This window comes from Oncorhynchus gorbuscha, linkage group LG10 (assembly GCF_021184085.1).
Source record: "Oncorhynchus gorbuscha isolate QuinsamMale2020 ecotype Even-year linkage group LG10, OgorEven_v1.0, whole genome shotgun sequence".
Lineage (NCBI taxonomy): Eukaryota > Metazoa > Chordata > Actinopteri > Salmoniformes > Salmonidae > Oncorhynchus > Oncorhynchus gorbuscha.
Genome location: NC_060182.1, coordinates 22,343,384 through 22,362,228, shown reverse-complemented (window position 1 = coordinate 22,362,228; position 18,845 = coordinate 22,343,384). Strand labels below are relative to the sequence as shown.

Genomic DNA, 18,845 nt, shown 5'->3' with positions numbered 1-18,845 from the left:
AGTATGTGTAGTTGAATTTATTGTTTCACTGTGTGAATGTTTTCTTTTTGTTCTCATGGCCTCATTGAATATCATGGTGGCATATGAACAAATGGATTATACAGCAAATAATGCAATTATCACAACAGGTTGTAATATTACTTTTTTTATGGGTTTGGCTTGGCTTCTTCAGTGATTTTACCCACACACCGCTACTCTCTCCATCTCTTTATTTCTCTATCTTCTGCTTTGCCGCCCCAGTCTCTCCTTCTCAGGCGTGACTGCCCTCCACTGGAGAACCAGAGTACAACCTGCACCTTCCTCCACACACACACACGGATGGATATTCTCTCTATCTCTGAGTCCATGAGCTTCTACCGGTCAGAGCATGCTAACCTCACCTAAGCCTCAGCAACTTCCTAATAAAGTTAGCTACTGTCTTTCTCCCCTCCCTCCCTCTCATATCCCCTTGCCCCCCTCTGTGCTGGCCACGCTCTCTCCCCTGTGGTGATTTCACAGGCTGACGGTTCCAGTCTGCAGGTAGCTGCCAGCCCAGCTGACCAGGGCGGGCAGCCCTCTCTCATCCCGTTCCCATGGCCGTGTAGAGCTCGGGGTACAGCCCACTAGCCTGCTGAGAAAAACCCCCTCCTTCTCTGAAGGGGAGAGGAGATTACTCCCTCCCTCCCTACAGCTAGGCCTGCTCTCTAGCCCACTTTACTGTAGTGCAGGGCAAGCCTACAGGAACACAGTATACATGGTGGGAGAGCCTGAGTGGGAGGGTATGGGTATTAGGCACTGAAGCCTGTTTGCAGCTGTGAATGTGTTCTCTACATCAGTGCATATACACCGATGAAGAGAACAAGGACATTCCATAGGTAATATTTACTATGGACACAGATACAGTGGATGAAATATGGTGGAGTGGAAGGTGGTGGACACTGAGAGCAGATGAGAAAAGGATGTATGAGATGAATACAGAGATACAGGGGGATGACAGGATGAAGGAATTTGTGAATATGAAGACATGATGAGGTGAGATTGAAGGGGTTGAGTGGAGAGAGGGGGGGGCCCAGACAGGGATTGTGGGTAAATCCTTGAGATCATATCTGTTTTCTTCTCCCTCCTATCTTGGAATAGAATAATGTCTTCAGCTTCTCCCCTATCCACACACACACACATACAGGGACGTGTGGAATTGTCTGCAGGCTGTGGACAAGATGTCCATGAAGGATTAAACTGTGTGTGTGTGTAACTAGCATACAACTGAACATCACATTTGAAAATTATGTCCATTCTATTGATTTATTCTATATCTGTGGTAGTCCTTTACACTCGTACTCATATACGGGTTGAAAATGGCAGATTTGGGCACTGATAAATGTCTAAATTGGAACGTTGTGGCTGTATAGTAACATGCTATACAGTGCATTCGGAAAGTATTCAGAACCCTTGACTTTTTCCACAATTTGTTACGTTACAGCCTTATTGGTTTAAATTGGGTTTTTTCTTTTAGGTAATGAGGTACTGAGCGTTCTGGAGCAGGTTTTCATCGAGGATCTCTATGTACTTTGCGCCGTTCATCTTTCCCTAGATTCTGACGAGTCTCCCAGTCCCTGCCGCTGAAAAACATCCCCACAGCATGATGCTGCCACCACCATGCTTCACCATAGGGATGGTACCAGATTTCCTCCAGATGTAGCTTGGCATTCAGGCCAAAGAGTTCAATCTTGGTTTCATCAGACCAGAGAATCTTGTTTCTCATGGTCTGAGAGTCCTTTAGGTGCCTTTTGGCAAACTCCAAGTGTGCTATCATGTGCCTTTTACTGAGGAGTGGCTTCTGTCTGGCCACTCTACGATAAAGGCCTGATTGGTGGAGTGCTGCAGAGATGGTTGTCCTTCTGGAAGGTTCTCCCATCTCCACAGAGGTACTTTGCTCTGTCAGAATGACCATCTGGTTCTTGGTCACCTCCCTGACCAAGGCCGTTCTCCCCTGTTTGCTCAGTTTGCCCGGGCGGCCAGCTCTAGGAAGAGTCTTGGTATTCCAAACTTCTTTAATTTAGGAATGATGGAGGCCACTGTGTTCTTGGGGACCTTCAATGCTGCAGACATTTTTTGGTACCCTTCCCCAGATCTGTGCCTCAAAACAATCCTGTCTCGGAGCTCAAAGGACAATTCCTTCGACCTCATGGCTTGGTTTTTGCTCTGACATGCACTGTAAACTGTTTGGACCTTATATAGATAGGTGTGTGCCTTTCTAAATAATTTCCAATCAATTGAATTAACCACAGGTGGACTCTAATCAAGTTGTAGAAACATCTCAAAGATGATCAATTGAAACAGGATGCACCTGAGCTCAATTTTTAGTCTTTTCGCTTTGTCATTATGGTGTATTGTGTGTAGATTGAGGATTTTTTTATTTATTCCATTTTAAAATGTGAAAAAAATTAAAAGGGGTCTGAATACTTTTCGAATGCAATGTACATGATATCAGAGCTCTGGCTCTTGTCCTTTACAGCGCTGTATGGATTTGACTGACAGCCGTTCTGAACTTGAGCACCTCACGCAACAATAAGTTGTCCCCATCCCTCCAGCTAATTGGGCATTTTTTGCAAATGTTTTGTTATCTGAGTGAGGGAAATGCTATAAATGAAGACGACTCTATGTATTTTGAAAGATGAGACATTTAGGATAATATTAAATACTGCTTTGATGTTATACAAGCAAGACAAACACCCGTGAGTCCAAATGTGCACTTCACATTTCCATATTATAAAACTCATGTAATAGACAGTGTCAACGCTTATGATCACTATGTTTGATGAACAGTTACAAGATGACTTGGCGTCATACCCTGGGTTGTGCTGGACAGAATGAGCCTGTTTATCTATTGTGATTTTTTTTTGCCACGGCATACGCACCTGACTGCACTCAGTCATGACTCCTTTTTATGCGCACTAAAATTACAGCCTTACACTGTAATATCAAATCAAATGTATTTATATAGCCCTTCGTATATCAGCTGATATCTCAAAGTGCTGTACAGAAACCCAGCCTAAAACCCCAAACAGCAAGCAATGCAGGTGTTGAAGCACGTTGGCTAGGAAAAACGTCCTAGAAAGGCCAAAACCTAGGAAGAAACCTAGAGAGGAACCAGGCTATGAGGGGTGGCCAGTCCTCTTCTGACTGTGCCGGGTGGAGATTATAACAGAACATGGCCAAGATGTTCAAATGTTCGTAAATGACCAGCATGGTCAAATAATAGGTCTAGGACAGGTAGCACACAGGACACCGGATAAGACAGGAGAAGTACTCCAGATATAACAAACTGACCCTAGCCCCCCGACACAAACTACTGCAGCATAAATACTGGAGGCTGAGACAGGAGGGTTCAGGAGACACTGTGGCCCCATCCGATGATACCCCCGGACAGGGCCAAACAGGAAGGATATAACCCCACCCACTTTGCCAAAGCACAGCCTCCACACCACTAGAGGGATATCTTCAACCACCAACTTACCATCCTGAGACAAGGCCAAGTATAGCCCACAAAGATCTCCGCCACGGCACAACCCAGGGGGGGGACGCCAACCCAGACAGGAAGATCACATCAGTGACTTAACCCACGCAAGCGACCTACACCTCCTAGGGATGGCATGAAAGAGCACCAGTAAGCCAGTGAATCAGCCCCTGTAATAGAGGCAGAGAATCCCAGTGGAAAGAGGGGAACTGGCCAGCCAGTTCACCTTCACACTCCTGGGCCAGACTACACTCAATCATATGACCCACTGAAGAGATGAGTCTTCAGTAAAGACTTAAAGGTTGAGACCAAGTTTGCGTCTCTCACATGGGTAGGCAGACCATGCCATAAAAATGGAGCCATATGGGAGAAAGCCCTGCCCCCAGCTGTTTGCTTTGAAATTCTAGGGACAATTCGGAGGCCTGCGTCTTGTGACCGTAGCGTACGTGTAGGTATGTACGGCAGAACCAAATCAGAGAGATAGGTAGGAGCAAGCCCATGTATGCTTTGTAGGTTAGCAGTAAAACCTTGAAATCAGCCCTTGCTTTGAAAGGAAGCCAGTGTAGGGAGGCTAGCACTGGAGTAATATGATATTTTTTTTGGTTCTAGTCAGGATTCTAGCAGCCGTATTTAGCACTAACTGAAGTTTATTTAGAGAGGCTTTATTACTGCCACTTTTAGTGAGTTTGGTACACATCCGGTGGATAGAGAGCCATTTATTATGTTCAACATAGGAGGGCCAAGCACAGGAAGCAGCTCTTTCAGTAGTTAGTTAGAATAGCGTCCAGTATGCAGCTTGAAGGTTTAGAGGCCATGATTATTTTCATCATTGTGTCAAGGGGTATAGAACTAAAACACTTGAGTGTCTCCTCGATCCTCAGTCCTGGCAGAGATGTGCAGACTCAGGACAACTGAGCTTTAAAGGAATACCTAGATTTAAAGAGGAGTCCGTAATTTGCTTTCTAATAATCATGATCTTTTCCTCAAAGAAGTTAATTAATGTATTACTGCTGAAGTGAAAGCCATCCTCACTTGGGGAATGCTGCATTTTTGTTAGCTTTGCGACAGTATCAAAAATAAATTTTGGATTGTTCTTATTGTGTGGTGTGGCGCCATTTCCGTTCCAATTTTCTGGAAGCTTGCTTCAGAGCTCGGGTATTTTCTGTATACCAGGGAGCTAGTTTCTTATGAGAAATGTTTTTAGTTTTTAGGGGTGCAACTGCATCTAGGGTATTTCGCAAGGTTAAATTGAGTTCCTCAGTTAGGTGGTTAACTGATTTTTGTCCTCTGACGTCCTTGGGTAGGCAGAGGGAGTCTGGAAGGACATCAAGGAATCTGTGAATTTATAAGCTCGACTTCTGATGCTCCTTGGTTGGGGTCTGAGCAGATTATTTGTTGCAATTGCAAACGTAATAAAATGGTCTTCCGATAGTCCAGGATTATGAGGAAAAACTTTAAGATCCACAACATTTATTCCATGGGACAAAACTAGGTCCAGAGTATGACTGTGACAGTGAGTAGGTCCAGTGACATGTTGTACAAAACCCACTGAGTCGATGATGGCTCCGAAAGCCTTTTGGAGTGGGTCTGTGGACTTTTCTATGTGAATATTAAAGTCACCAAAAATCAGAATATTATCTGCTATGACTACAAGATCTGATAGGAATTCAGGGAACTCAGTGAGGAACGCTGTATATGGCCCAGGAGGCCTGTAAACAGTAGCTATAAAAAGTGATTGAGTAGGCTGCATAGATTTCATGACTAGAAGCTCAAAAGATGAAAACGTAATTTAATATTTTGTAAATTGAAATTTGATATCGTAAATGTTAGCAACACCTCCGCGTTTGCGGGATGCACGGGTGATATGGTCACTAGTGTAGCCAGGAGGTGAGGCCTCATATAATACAGTAAATTTATCAGGCTAAAGCCATGTTTCAGTCAGGCCAATCACATCAAGATTATGATCAGTGATTAGTTCATTGACTATAATTGCCTTTTATGTAAGGGATATAACATTAAGTAGCCCTATTTTGAGATGTGAGGTGTCACAATCTCTTTCAATAATGACAGGAATGGAGGAGGTCTTTATCCTAGTGAGATTGCTAAGGCGAACACCGCCATGTTTAGTTTTGCCCAACCCAGGTCGAGGCACAGACACGGTCTCAATGGGGATAGCTGAGCTGACTACACTGACTGTGCTTGTGGCAGACTCCACTAAGCTGGCAGGCTGGCTAACAGCCTGCTGCCTGGCCTGCACCCTATTTCATTGTGGAGCTAGAGGAGTTAGAGCCCTGTCTATGTTGGTAGATAAGATGAGAGCACCCCTCAGCTAAGATGGAGTCTGTCACTCCTCAGCAGGCCAGGCTTGGTCCTGTTTGTGGGTGAGTCCCAGAAAGAGGGCCAATTATCTGCAAATTCTATCTTTTGGGAGGGGCAGAAAACAGTTTTCAACCAGCGATTTGGGGGGGGGTAGGGGGGCAGAGACAATTACTCGATGCCGACACATCTTTCTAGCTGATTTACACGCTGAAGCTAGTCATGATGGCAATAGAACAGGCTTTCAGATGATGCTCACCTTACCCAGATTGCAATTTATAAATGGACATTTTTTGGATTGCATAAACAACAGGGCAAATCAACGTTTATTTGTCACGTGCGCCGAATACAACAGGTATTACAGTGAAATGCTTACTTACAGGACCCAACCAACAGTGCAATTTTCACGTAAAAAATAGGTATTAGGTGAACAATAGATAAGTAAAGAAATGTAAAAAACAACAGTGAAAAATAACAGTAGCGAGGCAATAACAGTAGCGAGGCAATAACAGTAGCGAGGCAATAACAGTAGCGAGGCAATAACAGTAGCGAGGCAATAACAGTAGCGAGGCAATAACAGTAGCGAGGCTATATACAGGTTAGTTGAGCTAATTGAGGTAGTATGTACTTGAATGTATAGTTAAAGTAACTATACATATATGATAAACAGAGAGTAGCAGCAGCGTAAAAGAGGGGTTGGTTGGGGGGGGGGGCACAATGCAAATAGTCCTGGAAGCCATTTGATTACCTGTTCAGGAGTCTTATGGCTAGAAGGTAAAAGCTGTTGAGAAGCCTTTTGGTCCTAGACTTGGCGCTCCAGTACCGCTCGCCATGCGATAGTAGAGAGAACAGTCAATGATTGGGGTGGCTGGGGTCTTTGACAATTTTTAGGGCCTTCCTCTGACACCGCCTGGTGTAGAGGTCCTGGATGGCAGGCAACGTAGCCCCAGTGATGTACTGGGCCGTACACACTACCCTCTGTAGTGCCTTGCAGTCGGATGCCGAGCAGTGGTTCAGTTAAGTTATTATAGGAATTATGACGCATTGACTATTTGTCTCTATACCATTTGTATTTCATATACCTTTGATAATTGGATGTTCTAATAGCCTAATCTCAGGAGTTGATAGGCTTGAAGTCATAAACTGCGCTGTGTTTCAAGCATTAAGAGCTGCTGGCAAACGCAGTAAAGTTTGAATGAATGCTTATGAGCCTGCTGCTGCTTACCACCGCTCAGTCAGACTGCTCTATCAAATAGCAAATCATAGACTTAATTATAATATAGTAAACACAGAAATATGAGCCTTTGGTCATTAATATGGTCAAATCCAGAAACTATTATTTTGAAAACAAAACGTTTATTCTTTCAGTGAAATACGGAACCATTCCGTATTTTATCGAACGGGTGGGAACCCTAAGTCTAAATATTGCTGTTACATTGCACAACCTTCAATGTTATGTCATAATTATGTATAATTCTGGCAAATTAGTTTGGCAACGAGCCAGGTGGCCCAAAATGCTGCATATGCCCTGACTCTGCGTGCAATGAACGCAAGATTAGTGACACACTTTCCCTAATTATTATTGCCTGCTAACATGCATTTATTTTAACTAAATAAGCAGTTTTAAAACAAATGTTTATGGTTAGGTACAATTGCATTTTGTTAAATGATCCCCCGTTTGGCGAAGTAGGCTGTGATTCGATGATAAATTAACAGGTACCACATTGATTCTATGCAACGCAGGACAAGCTAGTTAACCTAGTAATATCATCAACCACACTAGTTAACTAGTGATTATGTGAAGATGGATTGTTTTTTATAAGATAAGTTTAATGCTAGCTAGCATCCATCTTAACTTGGCTCCTTGCTGCACTCACATAACAGGGAGTCAGCCTGCCATGCAGTTTCCTTGTGAAATGCAATGTAATCAGACATAATCGGCGTCCAAAAATGCCGATTACCGATTGTTATAAAAACTTGAACTCGGCCTTAATTAATCGGCCACAGACAAAATGAGAAAATCTTGAAGACTATACCTACAGCATGTGAATGTAACGGATGTGAAACGGCTAGCTTAGTTAGCGGTGTGCGCTAAATAGCGTTTCAATCGGTTACGTCACTTGCTCTGAGACCTTGAAGTAGTAGTTCCCCTTGCTCTGCAAGGGCCGCGGCTTTTGTGGAGCGATGGGTAACGATGCTTCGTGGGTGACTGTTGTCGATGTGTGCAGAAGGTCCCTGGTTCACGCCCGGGTATGGGCGAGGGGACGGTTTAAAAGTATACTGTTACATGAATAAAAACAGGCGATCTCAGTTAATCAATGCAAGAAAAGCAGTGAATGAAAGAAACAATTTGCCTGATCCGCCGATTGAGGCAGTACAGATAGAGAGGAAAATAAAGTAGCCCGCAGGAGCGCTTTGAGACTCAAATTAGTTGAGATGAATATGGTCAATTGCAGCGATCAACCAGACAGCAGCCAGCCAATAGTGGCTTTTATTCCACATGTCTCAAATACACGTTTACATGATTTGATTTGCCCAAATTGTCTAAACACTGGACTGAAAATCACCGTAGACTTCACCAACCAGTGATTCTGTAATTCTGTCATGATAGAATGTGCCGATTGTGAAAGTGATCGTGATGCATTTAGGAGGAGTGTTTACACTTCCTCTAGGCTGCAGGAGTGCTCCAGGTGAGATGTGGCATTTGATATAAATGTGAGGATGGTTCCTCTAGCCCTCGAACTTGGACTTGGTTATGTAGCTCTAAAGATAATAAGCAAAGTCCTCGGGATTCCTCCCTTGCGTCTCAGCTCATATCAGAGACATGAGAGGAGAATGACAGGTAAAGAAGAAGGGAGAGTGGCCCGTTATTGACGGGTGACTTGCTGTGTATAAATAGGATTTATTTCCTTGTTCCAGCAAATGTATTCAAAGTTAATAAAACAGAGTGATAGGAAAACAGAACTATACAATGAGCCTGTCGCATAGGCATCCATTATAGACATTAATGTATCCTCCGATGGCACTTGGCACAAGAGAGGATTCAATAATAATAATATATGCCATTTAGCAGACGCTTTTATCCAAAGCGACTTACAGTCATGTGTGCATACATTCTACGATAACAACATTAGACCATTAGACCATAACAACATTAGACCATAACAACATTAGACCATTAGACCATAACAGCATTAGACCATTAGATCATAACAACATTAGATCATAACAACATTAGATCATAACAACATTAGACCATTAGACCATAACAACATTAGACCATAACAACATTAGACCATAACAACATTAGACCATTAGATCATAACAACATTAGACCATTAGACCATAACAACATTAGACCATTAGACCATAACAACATTAGACAATTAGATCATAACAACATTAGATCGTAACAACATTAGACCATTAGATCATAACAGCATTAGACCATTAGACCATAACAACATTAGACCATAACAACATTAGACCATAACAACATTAGACCATAACAACATTAGACCATTAGACCATAACAACATTAGACCATAACAACATTAGATCATAACAACATTAGACCATTAGACCATAACAACATTAGATCATAACAACATTAGACCATAACAACATTAGACCATAACAACATTAGACCATAACAACATTAGACCATTAGACCATAACACCATTAGACCATTAGACCATAACAACATTAGACCATTAGACCATAACAACATTAGACCATTAGATCATAACAACATTAGACCATAACAACATTAGACCATTAGACCATAACAACATTAGACCATTAGACCATAACAACATTAGACCATTAGACCATAACAACATTAGACCATTAGACCATAACAACATTAGACCATTAGATCATAACAACATTAGACCATAACAACATTAGACCATTAGATCATAACAACATTAGACCATAACAACATTAGACCATAACAACATTAGACCATTAGACCATAACAACATTAGACCATTAGACCATAACAACATTAGAACATAACTTCATTCATTTTTGATTCACTTCCAACTATGGGATAGGTGTGTGCATTGGTGCTGGTACCAGCGAGCCATAGAAAATTGTGAAAATCCACCCTGTCACAAAAACCTGGGAGGCCATACATTTTGTTATAGAGAGGTTGCACATAAAATGGTACCTGTATATCATAGGATGCCAAATGATAACGTCCTCAAAAGCATGTAGCACTGAGGAACCCAGAATGCAAATGAATGTCTGAAGTTTGTAATATGGTCGCAATGCCCCAAAACTGTCTTTGTGGGCAAAAGGCACATTGACGGAGCAGCCAGTATGGCAGTACCCACGTTCGTTGAGGGAGCCACTACTATAACAAATGTGATGAACAAAGTGTTCATTTACAAGCACTTTGGTGACACTGGAGCAATTAGAGAGGAGTTGTGAGAGCTGATGCTGCTTCAATGGAGTCTGCCAAACGTAGGCGCAGTTCTCATGACACAGTCAAGAAAGTAAAGCATCCCCAGCAACAACTCAGTGGGCCTTACATATGAGGCAGGTGTGTTGTTATCTGTTAATAACATTTAGACTGCGTTACCCAGCAGGCTATGCGGGATGCGGATGGTTAAAGAATGCCTTGCATGGCTAAAAATGGAATTTTCTAGCTGAAGTATATGTTCATTGAAAGTAGTTAAACCTACGCCCCGTGTTTGTCATTATATAAGGAACAAACATAACAGCAGGTATAGCTGATTAATGTTCTGCACATTTCAACAGCCATACAAAATCCTTACATGTGACAGATTGAGCAAAGTGATATGAGAATTTGCCCAAAACTGCATATTTGCCCAACAGACCAGTATTCAAAGCATATGCTCTATTGCTTGAAACAAATGTATTAAACGTGCTAATGTATTCGTAAAAGGTATATTTGATGTTTATTTGTCAGTTTAGAAGTGATATATGAATAAGAGTTTAATTAACGTGACATAAATGGTCATATTCATGGAAAGTACATTTCAATTGCATTAGCTTACCTTTATCGGCCATTTTCTCAAAATAACATGTTCCCTGTGCGCCAATTCTCTGTGCGCCAATTCTTCATTTTTCTCAGTCTTCAAAGGACGTACGTACATTCCCATTATTCCACACACAGGTTCTTAGGTCTTATAGTCAGACTTTTTGATTTTAAGTGTCACTGTATGTGTAAATATAAGCTAAATATGCATCCATCATATATGTGAATAGTGTTTTTTAAATAATTCCATGAAATGACAATATTTTGATAAACTGATCTGTAAAAGTCTGACCATTGGGTGTCTTATCACAATTAAACAAACAAAAAACATTCTGCCTTGAAGCAATGTGTTGAAAAACAGATTCTCATAATATGCAAATTAGCACACATTTAAAGTATGGTTTGCCTAATTTGCGTGTTTAAATGTTAAAATAAATACAATTTGTAATACAATAATATCTTATTTATGTATACTTTCAACTGATTAAGTTTCAGTCTGATTAGAGTAAAGGGGGAAATCCCTATTAGCCTGTGGTGGCTGGCCATAACATAAAATCAACAGTGTAATGATTGGATTCAGTCTTGTCAGGTGAACAGTTGTGTCCTCACCTTTTAGTCTAATAATCTTCCCATAATCTCCAAACTGTTTCCTTTCAATTGCTACAATTGTTATGCATTTTCATATTTCTTCTGTAAGAAACATTTCAATTTAGCCCAATCCATATCAGCCAAATTCCACGAAGTGTAAAGGGTTAACATGCTACCCTCCTCCTCCTCCTCCTTGCAGATGAAGAGTGACTACAATATGTGTACTTTCTTTCAACTTGTTTCCTCCCTCTTTCTGTCCAGGTATTCTAAGCTGGCCGACCCAGCTGAGTGGCTGTCCATCAACACCACCAACGGGCAGATCGTCACCACGGCAACCCTGGACAGAGAGTCTATCTACGTCAAAAACAACATCTACGAAGCCACCTTCCTCGCAGTCGATAACGGTGAGACTGTGTCCACTGTGTGTGTGTGTCAGAAAGAGATGACAGAGAGAAAGAAGAGATGATATGCTGCAGAAAAACGTGGTCCCACGGGGTTGAGCAGAGGCATGACTACAGCTGAGTTAGAGCGGAAACTCTTGGTTACCGAGAGCTGGTCATGCTGTATCGATCCGTTGTCCTTTCTTCTCTCGCTCCATCTCTCCTCTCTTTTCCTCCTTTCTTCCTTTCTCCTCTGCCCATGGCATTGAGTGTGGGACATCCAGTTTGTTCTTCCACCCAGTCAAAGCTCAAGCTTAACCGAGCACAAACTCAATCACAGCAAACAAAAACACTTTTTTTTCTCATGCGGAAGCAAACCGAGTGCTTTCCCCCTCCCAAAGTGCCTTATCAGTGACATGCAGTGCATTGGTGTGTTTACCTAAAGTTGGGACGGCTTTGAAGCATGATTGACATTGCTTGTGCGTGCGTGCGTGCGTGTTAACAGTGATTGACAACTTCAGAGACCATGACGTGTACTTCCTGTGTTGTTTCCTGCAGCACAGGGGGGGATTAGACAGCAAACCCATTAGGGCTGACACGCTCCCTTAATTTCCATGACTCCGCTCGCACTTTCTCTTTTTCTCTCCTTTCCTTTCCCTTCTCTTTTTCCATTTCTTCTTCTCTGTCCCTGTCTCTCTCCTTGCACACTTTTTCAAAGCCCTCTGACCCTATGAAAGTTCCTTGTGACGTGTCTCTGCACTCCGCTTCTGTATTCACCTCTGTCTCTTCCTTCTCATTATTTAGATCACAGTTTTAGGTGCGCCACCGGTGGTATTATTGGGAAATTGTGGCTGTGTGTGTATGTGTGTGTGTGTGCGCACGTGCGTGTGCGTGCGTGTGTGTGTTGCAGACTGTGTGGGTGTAGGGGGAATGTCTGCAGTGATAAAGTGAGAGGGATTATGGAAGCGCTGGGGGTGGAGGGAAGAAGGGAGCATGAGAGGAGGCAGAAAGATGAAGCGGGGGGGGTACAGTATTCAGGAGAGAAACACAGTCAGAGAGAGCTAACATATTATCATGGTTGTCACCTACACAAACATCTGTTTTAACCCGCCTATGGATTTGTTTATTTCTTCTTTAAAGAACATAAGGGAGGCTTGCTAGAAGTCCTTTCTTCACACCTGAAATCTTTTAGCCGACATGAAGAAAAAAACATTATTACAAATCCTTTTGAGAAATTTACACAAACATAATTATTTATTTAGCTGGTTAAACCCCCCATAATTCTCATATCAGCCTCAGCAAGCTGCTTCCACATGTCCCCCATACATGACTGGGATTAACGAACTAAACCGCCAGACAGGAGAACTAAACCACCAGACAGGAGAACTAAACCACCAGACAGGAGAACTAAACCACCAGACAGGGGAACTAAACCGCCAGACAGGGGAACTAAACCACCAGACAGGGGAACTAAACCACCAGACAGGGGAACTAAACCACCAGACTGGAGAACTAAACCACCAGACAGGGGAACTAAACTACCAGACTGGAGAACTAAACCGCCAGGCTGGAGAACTAAACCACCAGACAGGGGAACTAAACCACCAGACTGGAGAACTAAACCGCCAGACAGGGGAACTAAACCACCAGACTGGAGAACTAAACCGCCAGACTGGAGAACTAAACCGCCAGACAGGGGAACTAAACCACCAGACTGGAGAACTAAACCGCCAGACAGGGGAACTAAACCACCAGACTGGAGAACTAAACCGCCAGACAGGGGAACTAAACCACCAGACGGAGGAACTAAACCACCAGACAGGGGAACTAAACCGCTAGACTGGAGAACTAAACCACCAGATGCTAGGGGACCGTAAACCACCAGACAGGGGACAGAAAACCGCCAGACAGGGGAACTAAACCGCCAGACAGGGGAACTGAACCGCCGGACAGGGGACAGTGAACCGCCAGACAGGGGACAGAAAACCGCCAGACAGGGGAACTGAACCGCCAGACAGGGGAACTGAACCGCCGGACAGGGGACAGTGAACCGCCAGACAGGGGACAGTAAACCGCCAGACAGGGGAACTGAACCGCCAGACAGGGGACAGTGAACCGCCAGACAGGGGACAGTAAACCGCCAGACAGGGGAACTGAACCGCCGGACAGGGGACAGTGAACCGCCAGACAGGGGATACTAAACCACCAGACAGGGGAACCCTTCCGGGCTTTGTGTGTGTGTGTGTGTGTGTGTGTGTGTGTGTGTGTGTGTGTGTGTGTGTGTGTGTGTGTGTGTGCGTGCGTGCGTGCGTGCGTGCGTGCGTGCGTGCGTGCGTGCGTGCGTGCGTGCGTGCGTGCGTGCGTGCGTGCGTGCGTGCGTGCTAGCATCTGCACACAAAAGCAATGTGATGTGTGTCTTACCACTCTCCCCTCACTGCTTTGTTCCAATAGAGAACATACAGACTCCGGAGTAGAGATGGATACAGTATGCAGTGAAGTGGAATTGGGGACATAGTATCCACAGACTTGATGAAAGGAAAACATACAGTATGGTCCTTTTGTCACCATGCAGACTACAGAGAACTTACTGTATGGTAGCTACCCGGTTTACACACCTCTGCTGGTGGTGAATATGGTCATCATAGTATTGGAGACTAGTACTGAACAAGAGCCAACATTGAGATGATAATCCCCACATGTTAAATGTTATGCCTCCTGTTTGACTTCTTCACCTATCAGTTAGCCAGCCTCCTGCTGTTGCTGATAAGGTCAAGGGTTATGAACTGGTAACTGATGTAAATGATCATAACTGCAGGATATCCTTAATATTCAATTTTATAACCCATATTTTTACTTTTATTCTCCACTTTAGGGGTTTCCGTGGCCTACTCCCAGTTAGCCTTAACAGAAGAGTAATAAGTTTATCTTCCTCTGGTACCCCTCTCCCTCCTCTCTCTTTCTCTCTCCCGCTCCTCTGTAGTACTCTTTATCTCACTCCCCCCTCCTTTTCCATCTTTGTCAAATGTCTTGCACCGTTGCCAAGTTTAATTGCCAGATCTGTGAGCTTTACATAAATCTTTGGTAAATGACAGAGCTCTTATCTCCGTCCCGGGCTTGGTTCTGGGACACTTCCCCACTAACCATTGGCTGAGCCAGCGGGGCGTAGCAGGGAAATTACTCCTAATTGGAGGCAGCAAGGGTCACCGCCCCCCTGACAAAAACTCTCAATAAACAGCATTGAGCTGATAGTACTGCTGCACACAGTCTCTCTCTCTCATTTAGTCTGAGACAGACAGTCTCTAACTTTCTTTATTTTTGACACACACATTACTCTCTTTTTCTCTAGTATACTCTATCTCTTCCTCTGTATTACACATTTTGACTTGTTCTCTTTCCTCTTGCTGTACTTTGTCGTTCTGTCTTTCTTGTCCTGTCTCTCTGATTGCTGAAGGCCTTTTCTCTCTTCCTTCTTTCCCTGAATTCTAAATGTATTGTGACCATGTTCCATCTGTCCACTCAATCAATAAAAATGGCCTTCATATTGTGTATGTATACATTCACACACACACACACACACACACACACACACACACACACACACACACACACACACACACACACACACACACACACACACACACACACACACACACACACACACACACACACACACACACACACACACACACACACACACACACACACACACACACACACACACACACACACACACACCTCAGAGAAAATATCCACGGACTGTTTTATTGTGTAATATTAATTGTTATTGTCTCTGGCGAGTGTGTGAGCTGTGTATGTAGGGAGATGGGTTGTGATGAGAGGGATTTGGCTGTATGAAATAAGGGGAGGTTGAACAGCCAAATGTCACGTCACAGCCAAATGTCAGCAGCTCTCTCTCTCTCTCTCGCTCACTCTTTCAATTCAAAGGGCTTTATTGGCATGGGAAACATATGTTTATATTTCCAAAGCAAGTGAAATAGATAAAATAGTTGTGCAAATAGTACAAAAAGGGAAAATAATTCAACATAAATGTGGGTTGTGTATATGGGTTGTATTTACAATGGTGTTTGTTCTTCACTGGTTGCCCTTTTCGTGTCGCAACAGGTCCCAAATACTGCTGCTGTGATGGCACACTGTGGTATTTCACCCAGGAGATATGGGAGTTGTTTTCAAATTCTTTGTGGGTCTGTGTAATCTAAGGGAAATATGTGTCTCTAATATGGTCATACATTTGGCAGGAGGTTAGGAAGTGGTGGTTAGGAAGTGGCAGTGTGCCTGTCTTCTTTTGAAAGCCATGTCTGCCTACGGCAGCGCCTCTCAATAGCAAGGCTATGCTCACTGATTCTGTATATAGTCAAAGCTTTCCTTCATTTTGGGTCAGTCACAGTGGTCAGGTATTTTGCCACTGTGTACTCTCTGTTTAGGGACATAGCATTCTAGTTTGCTCTGTTTCTTGTTAACTCTTTCCAATGTGTCAAGTAATGATCTTTTTGTTTTCTCACAATTTGGTTGGGTGTAATTGTGTTGCTGTCCTGGGGCTCTGTGGGGTCTGTTTGATAACAGAGCTCCAGGACCAGCTTGCTTAGGGGACTCTTCTCCAGGTTCATCTCTCAGTATGGTGTGTTTGTGTTTCTGAACAGAGCTCCAGGACCAGCTTGCTTAGGGGACTCTTCTCCAGGTTCATCTCTCTGTAGGGTGTGTTTGTGTTTGTGAACAGAGCCCCAGGACCAGCTTGCTTAGGGGACTCTTCTCCAGGTTCATCTCTCTGTAGGGTGTGTTTGTGTTTGTGAACAGAGCCCCAGGACCAGCTTGCTTAGGGGACTCTTCTCCAGGTTCATCTCTCTGTAGATGACGGCTTTGTTATGGAAGGTTTGGGAATGGCTTCATTTTGGGTAGTTGTAGAATTTAACAGCTCTTTTCTGGATTTTGTTTATTAGTGGGTATCGGCCTAATTCTGCTCTGCATGCATTATTTGGTGTTTTACCTTGTAAACAGAGTCTCAATTTGGTGTTTGTCCCATTTTGTGAATTATTGGTTGGTGAGCAGACCCCAGACCTCACAACCATAAAGGGCAATGTGTTCTATAACTGATTCAAGTATTTTTGGTGTGTAAAATTCTATGTTCCTTTTGATGGCATAGAAGGCCCTTCTTGCCTTGTCTCTCAGCTCTTTCACATCTTTGTGGAAGTTACCTGTGGCTATGATGTTTAGGCCAAGGTACATATAGTTTTTTGTGTGCTCTAGGACAATGGTGTCTAGATGGAATTTGTATTTGTGGTCCTGGCAAGTGGACCCTTTTTGGAACACCATTATTTTTGTCTTACTGAGATTTACTGTCAGCACCCAGGTGTGACAGAATCTGTGCAGAACATCTAGGTGTTGCTGTAGGACCTTTAATAGTTGATTCTAAGATTTGTATTTGATCATGTATATGTTTTTGCTGTTTTGTTCTTTATTATGGAGCCAAAACGATTGGAGAAGTGGTTTATCCATACATTTCTGTTTTGGATAGATACTGTAACTCTTCATGTTGTTTGTTTGGTGTGTTCACTTTTTCCCAGAAGTGGTTAGATTTGATGGATTCTTCAATTACATTGAGCTGGTTTCTGACGTGCTGTTCCTTCTATTTCCATTGTGCATTTCTGTATTGTTTTCTGATCAGTGTGCGGCTTAGTGGCCATGTGTGTGTGTGTTTGTGTGTGAGACATGCATGGCCGTAAATGTTTGCTTAACAATAGCAACAACAGTAACAATAGCCTCTTCCCTTAACTCATCTCCACTCTTCCCCTCTCCTGCCTCTTCTTCTCCTCCACTCTCCCCCTCTCCTGTCCTCCTCCCAGGCTCTCCCATGGCCAGCGGTACAGGAACCCTCCAGATCTATCTGATAGATGTGAATGACAACGCTCCATCTCTGCTGCCCCGCGAGTCTCAGATCTGTGAGCGCATCAACCGCAACGCCGGCATAAACATAACGGCTGCAGACTCAGACACGGACCCCAACGTGGGACCCTTTGTATTCGAGCTGCCCACCTTCCCCGCCAGCGTACGACGCAACTGGACTGTGTCACGTCTCAACGGTGAGGGGACCACCAGATGTAGATTTGGGGGTGAAGAGGCAGTGCTTAAGTGTTCTGATATTGGGTATTAACAGTATGTCTCTCCCCTCCCCTTCCCAGGTGACTATGCCCGGTTGAGTTTGCGGATCCAGTATCTGAAGCCTGGGGTGTATGAGGTGCCTGTGATTGTGAGCGACTCGGGGAACCCTCCTCTCTCCAACAGGTCCATTATAAAGGTCAAGGTGTGTCCGTGTGATGAGAACGGAGACTGCACCCTGGTCGGGGCTGTGGCTGCTGCTGGACTGGGGACTGGAGCCATCATAGCCATACTCATCTGTATCATCATACTGCTCAGTGAGTATACTGACTGGACATCGTCTGTCAGAGTTAATTAGTTTACTCAAGTTCAGTTTTAATTTGAGTGTAGACATTTTGTACGCTGAAAACATCCCAAATACATCATCTATACAGTTAAAAACAACAATGCAATATAAAACAAGTTGACATTCAGGTTAAAGAAAGTGTGCTTTCTCAAAGTACAGTTGAAGTTGAAAGTTTACATACACCTTAGCCAACTACATTTAAACTCAGTTTTTCACAATTCCTGACATTTAATCCTAGTAAAAATGCCCTGTCTTAGGTCAGTTAGGATCACCACTTCATTTTAAGAATGTGAAATGTTAGAATAATAGTAGAGAGAATGATTTATTTCAGCTTTTATTTATTTCATCACATTCCCAGTGGGTTAGAAGTTTACATACACTCAATTAGTATCTGGTAGCATTTCCTTTAAATGGTTTAACTTGGGTCAAATGTTTCGGGTAGCCTACCACAAGCTTCCCACAATAAGTAGGGGGAATTTTGGCCCATTCCTCCTGACAGAGCTGATGTAACTGAGTCAGGTTTGTAGGCCTCCTTGTTCGCACATACTTTTTCAGTTCTCCCCACAAATTTTCTATGGGATTGAGGTCAGGGCTTTGTG

The 18,845-nt window shown here is 43.4% G+C and overlaps 1 protein-coding gene across 1 annotated transcript in view; it reads left to right on the top strand.

The window, feature by feature from the left end:
• The window catches only part of LOC124045696 (cadherin-4-like), a 548,219-nt gene that overhangs the window by 519,051 nt on the left and 10,323 nt on the right, over nucleotides 1-18,845 (top strand). The window contains exons 12-14 of the mRNA XM_046365231.1: nucleotides 11,671-11,813; nucleotides 17,648-17,884; nucleotides 17,984-18,217. Of these exons, the coding sequence (XP_046221187.1) occupies nucleotides 11,671-11,813; nucleotides 17,648-17,884; nucleotides 17,984-18,217 (614 nt within the window). The remainder of the gene's footprint in view (nucleotides 1-11,670; nucleotides 11,814-17,647; nucleotides 17,885-17,983; nucleotides 18,218-18,845) is intronic.